The 7,755-nt window shown below is 57.0% G+C and overlaps 2 protein-coding genes across 2 annotated transcripts; both read left to right on the top strand.

Moving 5' to 3' along the window:
- The first annotated feature begins 1,143 nt into the window (after window positions 1-1,143).
- On the top strand, window positions 1,144-2,845 carry Ltb4r2 (leukotriene B4 receptor 2). The gene has a single exon (XM_006988559.3). The coding sequence runs from the start codon at window positions 1,200-1,202 to the stop codon at window positions 2,340-2,342; it is 1,143 nt and encodes a 380-aa protein (XP_006988621.2). The 5' UTR covers window positions 1,144-1,199; the 3' UTR covers window positions 2,343-2,845.
- A 39-nt stretch (window positions 2,846-2,884) lies between these two features.
- Ltb4r (leukotriene B4 receptor) lies at window positions 2,885-7,438 on the top strand. The gene is made up of 2 exons (XM_006988560.4): window positions 2,885-5,517; window positions 6,189-7,438. The coding sequence occupies exon 2, from the start codon at window positions 6,198-6,200 to the stop codon at window positions 7,236-7,238; it is 1,041 nt and encodes a 346-aa protein (XP_006988622.1). The 5' UTR covers window positions 2,885-5,517; window positions 6,189-6,197; the 3' UTR covers window positions 7,239-7,438.
- Window positions 7,439-7,755: the final 317 nt, after the last annotated feature.

Raw genomic sequence — 7,755 nt, forward strand, 5'->3', positions numbered from 1 at the left:
CATGCAGGCTGGAGGCCCAGCCAGGGCCTTTTCAGGCACTAATGAAGGTCAGATGGAGGGGCATTAGTGCCTAAGGACAATGCTCCAGCAGTGAAGCATCCCCCAGTCTTCTGCCTTGGGGTTCTGACAGCTACTGATGGAATACAAATGAAATGTACCCAATGGCTCTCCTCTTCCTGCTCTCAACATGCTCCCCCCCTCCCGTGTGCTATGATCACCCCCAAACAGACTGCAAGCTCCTCATACCTACATGTGTAGCCCCCCCCCAGGACTGGGTGTCATGTCTTACACTGAAAAGTTGTCACAGACAACTCGGTCATAGCTGGAGGGTGGAGGGACCCGGGCAGACTCAAAATGAGACTGAAGCCGAAGAGAAGGGACAGGAGGCTGAAAACAGCCAGGAGAGAGCAGCTAGGAAAGTAGGGTTGCTTGGGCAGCCTTCTCCGTTGCCGGCCGGCCGGGCCGGGCCAGGCGAGCCAAGGAGGCTAGAGAACATAAACATGGCAGAAGGTGGGCTGGAAGGGCTGGGGCCAGCGGTGGGGGAGATGTGCGAGCAGCCTTCAGCAGGGAACTCTTCTCTCCTCATGGCCCGAGCACCTTCCTGCACCTCCTCAGCCTTATCCTGTTTCCTAGGGAGGCTGGCCTCCACGTGCCTGGGCCTGTCAGTGATGGGAAGGAGCAGGCTGAAGGAGGGCCCAGGAAAGGCCGGGGATGAGCACCATCTTGTCCCTCTTCATTCACGCCTCATCCTCTGCAAATGTGACAGGCTTGGGGCAGGATTAGATACCTCATCCCCCCCGCCGCTTCACCTGTCAGCCTCCCTACACCGCCCTCGACCCCCAACGCTCTTCTCTCCCAGCTAGGTAAGTAGATCTGCTCTTGACTCCCCACCGGCCACTTTCCCCCCTGAGACATAAAGAATGGGATTGGATAAAGAGGGGGCTGCGCCGGAAGGTCAGATGCGGAGGCGGAGACCGTCTGCCGTGAGGACTGGGGAACACCAGTGTTTCAGAAGCAGCGGCCTCTGGGAACATGCCAAGAGCAGGGAGGGACAGCTGACTGGGAACAGGGGCCACGGGTCCTAAGGAGTTGTTTCAGTTGGGTTCCTGGAGAGAAGACACAGGCAAGCTGCAGAGAAGCTGGGGGGTGGGGGTGGTGGGGTGGGCACAGCAGTCCCTTCTCATCCAGCATCAGCGGCAATGTGGGTCTTGGCCCCAATCTTGAAGGCTCCACCCGGTGGATTCTTGCAGCCCCCTTCTCGGAGGATGTCGGTCTGCTATCGTCCGCCCGGGAATGAGACGCTGCTGAGCTGGAAGGCCTCGCGGGCCACCGGCACCGCCTTCCTGCTGCTGGCGGCGTTGCTGGGACTGCCGGGCAACGGCTTCGTAGTGTGGAGCTTGGCAGGCTGGCGGCCCACCGCGGGGCGGCCGCTGGCGGCCACACTTGTGCTGCACCTGGCGCTGGCCGACGGCGCGGTGCTTCTGCTCACCCCGCTCTTTGTGGCTTTCCTGAGCGGCAGGGCCTGGCCCCTGGGCCAGGTGGGCTGCAAGGCGGTGTACTACGTGTGCGCGCTCAGCATGTACGCCAGCGTGCTGCTCACCGGACTGCTCAGCCTGCAGCGCTGCCTAGCTGTCACTCGGCCCTTCCTGGCTCCCCGACTGCGCAGCCCGGCCCTGGCCCGTCGCTTGCTGCTGGGGGTCTGGCTGGCCGCCCTGGTGCTCGCCGTCCCGGCCGCCGTCTACCGCCACCTCTGGGGCGATGGCGTGTGTCAACTGTGCCACCCGTCGGCGGTGCACGCCGCTGTTCATCTGAGCCTGGAGACCCTGACTGCCTTCGTCCTGCCTTTCGGGACAATCCTCGGCTGCTACGGCGTGACGCTGGCGCGGTTGCGGGGCGCGCGCTGGGGCTCGGGGCGACACGGCACGCGGGTGGGTCGTCTGGTGAGCGCCATCGTGCTGGCCTTCGGCTTGCTCTGGGCCCCCTACCACGCGGTCAATGTCTTGCAGGCGGTGGCTGCGCTCGCTCCGCCCGAAGGGCCCCTGGCCAAGCTTGGCGGGGCGGGCCAGGCGGCGCGCGCTGGAACTACAGCCTTGGCTTTCTTCAGTTCCAGCGTCAACCCGGTGCTCTACGTCTTCACTGCGGGGGATCTGCTGCCCCGGGCGGGGCCCCGGTTCCTTACTCGGCTCTTCGAGGGCTCTTGGGAGGCCCGAGGGGGCAGCCGCTCTAGGGAGGGCACCATGGAGCTCCGAACTACACCTAGGCTGAAAGTAGTGGGGCAGGGCAGGGGCAATGGAGATCCTGGAGGCGGGGGTAGGATGGAGAAGGACAGTCAGGAATGGTAGCCAGAAGCCCGAACCTCGGGGTTCCCCTACCTCTTCCCATGGTTCCTGGAACTCAAGGGTACTTGGGGACGCTTCTCTGATTGCAGTTTTGGTTTGACTGGACAGGATTACTCTATAGGCCCAGATTACTCCATGACATGGGATTGTGAAGGTGACTGTGGCCTATGTTCATATTTGGTGCTTGCAATGTGGCCTGGATCCATGTACCAGAAATGCTTACATGTTGCCAGTAGCTACTTGTGTGAAATACACTGGGAAGCCATTAACGGGTGGCTTAAATGTGCTCCTGTTAGTGGTCCATCATGCCCCGTGTTGTACTGAAGTCACCTCATTCTTGACTGGGACGGGCCAGAACCAGACAGTGCCAGCCTTCAGTGGCTTTCTGCCCTGCCTCCCCAGCCAGGCTCTCTGTTTTCCCAGGCCTGTCTCTGGAACCACCGTGGAGTTTGGATGAGGGCGGAGAAAATTCATTCTTAGAGCCGGGCCGTGGTGGCGCACGCCTTTAGTCCCAGCACTCTGGAGGCAGAGGCAGGCAGATCTCTGTGAGTTCGAGGCCAGCCTGGGCTACCAAGTGAGTTCCAGGAAAGGCGCAAAGCTACACAGAGAAACCCTGTCTCGAAAAACAAAACAAAACAAAAATTCATTCTTAGAAGCGTTTCGGAGGAAGAAACTGGCCTCCAAGGGGAAGTAAATCTGTGCCGTGTGAAAGGAAAGTGTCGAGCTTGTCTGAGGGTCAGCACAGTGAGAGGGAGGCACATGACTGGACCGTGATGCAGGAGCCTGGGGTGACAAGACTCCACCCCTCCCTCGGATCCTCTGCTCACTCCCCCCCCCCCCCTCTAAAAGTCACCAGGCCTGTGAGGAAGCCCAGGAGCCAGTACTTTCTTCACGAGAGGAAGTTTGAGGATTGATGAGGAGGTGGTGGTGGCGAATGGCTGGAGTATCTGGAAAATTGAAAGAACCGTTCCGGAAGGTGGTGCCTTTCCTTTCTCTGTCTTTTCTCTCTGCTGCCTTCCCTCTCTGCAAGATGTTAGACGTTCCTGACCCTCCTCCACTACTTTACAGCCTCCATCTTTTGGGATCTCCCTATTATTAGATCCAAAACCTGAATGACTCTTTTGAGTCAATTTTTTTTTTGAGCAAGTGTTTTTTTTTTTTTTTTTCCTTTAGGGGACATCATGGACACACACACATAACCAGTCCATCCTAGTTGACTCAGAACATTCTTAATAGCCCTCAAAATTTCTTGTTCCTAGATCCATCGGTCCCCAGCAAACTGAGGTAGTTGACCTCCCAAGTGGTTACTCCGGGCTCTACTTCAATTGTCTTTTCTCACTCTTCAGGCAGAGGCCAACAGAAAAAAAGAAAAGCCAGTCTCCGGGGTCACTCTAGGAACACCGTAACCGGGGTTGAGGTGACCTCTGAACTAGGGAGGAAGTATGCTTAGAGTGTCCAGTCTCTGGAGGAGGAGGACTGCTCCCCAAGGAGGACAGAGCAGCCTGAGGCTTATGCAAAGACAACCTACTGTCTGCTGGGAAGGGCTCTGGGTGGCCCCGAGCTCTGATCCAGAAGCCTCTATCCACAAACACAGAATCCTTCCTGTCCTGGTGCTCTGGAGCAGAGGTTTCTGAACTTCCTCCGTTGTGAATTCTCCACCTTACACACCCCGGTGTGGTCAGAGAGTTCTTCCTCAACTCTGCCTTCAGTTCGTGCTGCGGTTTGGGCCTCCTTTTCATCATATCCTCTGCTCGGCAGTTACTGGGTCAGCGCTGATCTGCCTTTTCTCAACGTGAGAAAAGTGAGGGCACTGGGAACCATACGGGGCCTCGACGGGCCTCGTTACGCTTTGCATCTTTCCTGACCAGCGACAGGTGGAGAGTCAAATGGTAAGGCCATGACAGCCTGAAGGAATGCGTTCTTGGTGGAGACTTCAAAGAGAGATGGCGTCCTTCCTTTCACTGAAAGAAGACGCTTTGGAGGCTGTTTATCTGTTCACATTCTTTTTTATTTATTTTTAAAAAAATTTTTTTTTTCTGAGACAGGGTTTCTCTGTGTAATAGCCCTGGCTGTCCTGGAACTCACTCTGTAGGGCAGGCTGGCCTCGAACTCACAGAGATCCTTCTGCCTCTGCCTCCCGAGTGCTGAGATTAAAAGCGTGCTCCACCAGCGCCTGGCTCTTTCCAAATTCTTAGATGCTCTTGCGGCAGGGCTGGAGTGAGGAGGCATCTCGGTTCCTGTGCCACCTCGTCTGCTCTTCCTTCTCAGCACAGCCTAGCTTAGCCTCCATGTTCTCCGTCCACGTTGAAACTGACGGTGCAAGGCTGTAAGGCTGTAGGAAAGGAGTGGTACCAATCCTTGCCTAGGACCCACTGAGAGAGTTCAACAGGGCTGGCCTACATGGTCAAGTGGGTAGGGAAGGAGAAGAAATCCACATTTTGTGCTATGCAGGAGATCACTTAGACTGTGGCTTCTCTCCAGAAGAATGGAGAGTTGGTGAACCTGTAATGGGAGGTGCTGGAGAAGGCTTTTTGTCTGTATCCACACCAAGATCATGGTCTGACCTGAAATCCAGAATAGGTTGCTTCCCCCTTCATTCACTTTTTGCACATTCTCCTTGATACCCCCCCCCCCCCCCCCCCCCCGTGTGTCGATCGGTCTCTCTCGATCTCATACAGCCTAGGGTGGCCTTGACCACGTGAAGTACAAAGATAATATTTCTTATTAAACCAGCAGTCTCATTCTGAGCCTTGCTTCCTCCTCTGATGATATAATCCATCACTCGGTTCACCTCTCCAGTCTAGACCTGCATTTTCAGACCACACCCCAGCCAACTCACTCCTGGCACCCCTCTTTCCTAGCTCACTGCCCTTTCCTGGGTACTTCTCATTTAGCCCCACCCAGGGAGCCTTCCTCCTTTCCGGGCCGCTCTGGGACTCAAAGATTGTCCCTCTAGAACAGTAAAGGAGGGTGTGGGTTTTTTTCAGCCTCACCCTCAGGAAGATGCATCTTCCCCCTCCTCTGCTCTGTGGTACTTCCTCTCTGGCTGATGTAGCTGACAGACTTAGAAGTGGGACCACGACCCTAGCTCTAGGACCGATTCAGGAATTGTCTGTCCGATGACTTTGCCCTGACCCTGGACGTGGCATTGGCTTCTGATCAGCATCTGGGAAACCTTGTAAGTATCCTAGGAATTGGATGGTGTGTGTGTGTGTGTGTGTGTGTGTGTGTGTGTGTGTGTGTGTTGTATGTGAGTGTGTGTGTGTGTGTGTGTGTGTGTGTGTGTGTGTGTCTGTCGGGTGTAGCTTGGAGAGGTGCTGAGAAAGAATCTCCAAAGACAGCCTGACCACTACAAAAGGACTTGCCCTCAGGGCCTGTCCATTAACCCCTCTCTGTCCAAGTTCTTCCTGGTACATGCTGGTCCGCTCTAGAGTGAGTGGGTAGGAGACTGGAGAAAGTCGCAGGGCTAAGTGGACAGAGGCCTCTCAGGAGGCAGAAGAGCTAGCCTTGCACGGGATGCAGCAGTGGAGAGGAAAGTCTCCCAGTCCTGTGCTGGGTTCCGGGGTCTCTTAAGGGAAAGAGGGTGCTCTGGAAAGGCAGTTGTTGCTGTGTCTTTTGCAACTGGGTCTGTGGCAAAGAAGGGGCCCCACCACCCAGTTAGGAAATTAGTCTTTCTCTTCAACCAGGTCCCTTTAAGACAACAAGGTTGACAGAGATGGCCCTGTATATATTTGGAGGTACCTCGGAAACTTCTGATTTTGGAGATCCGAGTACTCATGCTAATGTGATAGAGGTGCCAAGAGTCCCTTGGCTTTCTCCTCATGGGCGTGGCCGCTTTCTACTCTCCAGGTCCTTTTGATGGCTTCCAATACTACATCTCCTGCAGCATCTTCCTCTCCCGGTGGCATGTCTCTGTCTCTGCCTATTGTCCTACTGTCTGTGGCCCTGGCTGTGGGGCTTCCTGGCAACAGCTTTGTGGTGTGGAGCATCTTGAAAAGGATGCAGAAGCGCTCTGTCACGGCCCTGCTGGTGCTGAACTTGGCTCTGGCTGACCTGGCTGTGCTGCTCACGGCTCCCTTTTTCCTACACGCCCTGTCTCAACGCACCTGGAGTTTTAGAGTGACCGGTTGCCGCCTGTGCCACTATATTTGTGGAGTAAGCATGTATGCCAGCGTCCTGCTTATCACCGTTATGAGTCTGGACCGCTCGCTGGCAGTGGCTCGCCCCTTTGTGTCCCAGAAGGTGCGCACTAAGACGGTTGCCCGATGGGTGTTGGTAAGCATCTGGGTGGTGTCTTTTCTGCTGGCCACACCGGTCCTTGCGTACCGTACCGTAAAACGGTACAACAGGACTCTGGTCTGCCGTTCGGACTACCCTAGCGACGGGCACAGTGCCTTCCATCTGCTCTTCGAAACCACCACGGGCTTCCTGCTGCCCTTCCTGGCCGTGGTGGCCAGCTACTCTGACATCGGACGCAGGCTGCAGGCTCGGCGCTTCCGCCGCAGTCGCCGCACCGGCCGCCTGGTGGTGCTCATCATCCTGGCCTTCGCCGCCTTCTGGCTGCCTTACCACCTGGTGAACCTGGTGGAGGCCGGGCGCGCGCTGGCGGGCTGGGACAAGGACGACTCGGTGGGGCGGCGTCTGAAGCTGGCCCGCAACGTGCTCATCGCGCTGGCCTTCCTGAGCAGCAGCGTGAACCCGGTGCTGTACGCGTGCGCGGGCGGCGGCTTGCTGCGCTCGGCCGGCGCCGGCTTCGTAGTCAAGCTGCTGGAGGCCACTGGCTCCGAGGGGTACAGCTCCCGCCGCGGGGGCACCCTGGGCCAGACCCAGAGGGCCGCACCCGCCAATCCCGAGGAAGGCCCCACTGACAACTTGACGACCTCCTCCACCCCCTCCTGAGTGAACTGAACTGCAGGAGGCTGGGCGCAAAGACATTCTCGTTAACTCTGGCCTGACCCACTTCTGTACCTGGAGGAAAGTGGGTTGGGGGCTGGGCTCAAGCGGAAGAGAGGGAGGGGTGGGGCGAGCCGGGGCAAACAGTCAGCATGCTCGGGCCTGGCTTCTGCCGGGCGGCTTTACCATTAAAGTCTGAAATCAGGTTAAGCCTGTGAATGAGGTGTATGTTGTGGTGCCCTGGGGGTGGTTTACTGGTCCCAGAGAGGGACCACTCTGGTGGGGACCCTGTCAACAGTTCTTTAGTTCCCCGTGGTTTACAGTTTTGGACGGGACGTATGAGTAGATGTAGCCCTGCACTCCTGATTCTGTAGATCCCACTTGGAAAAACGTGCTGCTGACTCCTAAGGGAGATGGTTAAAAGAATTTGCTGTGTGGCCCCATCCCTCCAGAGTCATGACTCAGGGGACCGGTTCTTGTGAAGTGTCGTCCCAGAAGTTCGTGGTAACCATCCTCGATGGTG

The sequence above is a fragment of the Peromyscus maniculatus genome, chromosome 9 (assembly GCF_049852395.1).
Source record: "Peromyscus maniculatus bairdii isolate BWxNUB_F1_BW_parent chromosome 9, HU_Pman_BW_mat_3.1, whole genome shotgun sequence".
In the NCBI taxonomy this organism is placed as follows: domain Eukaryota; kingdom Metazoa; phylum Chordata; class Mammalia; order Rodentia; family Cricetidae; genus Peromyscus; species Peromyscus maniculatus.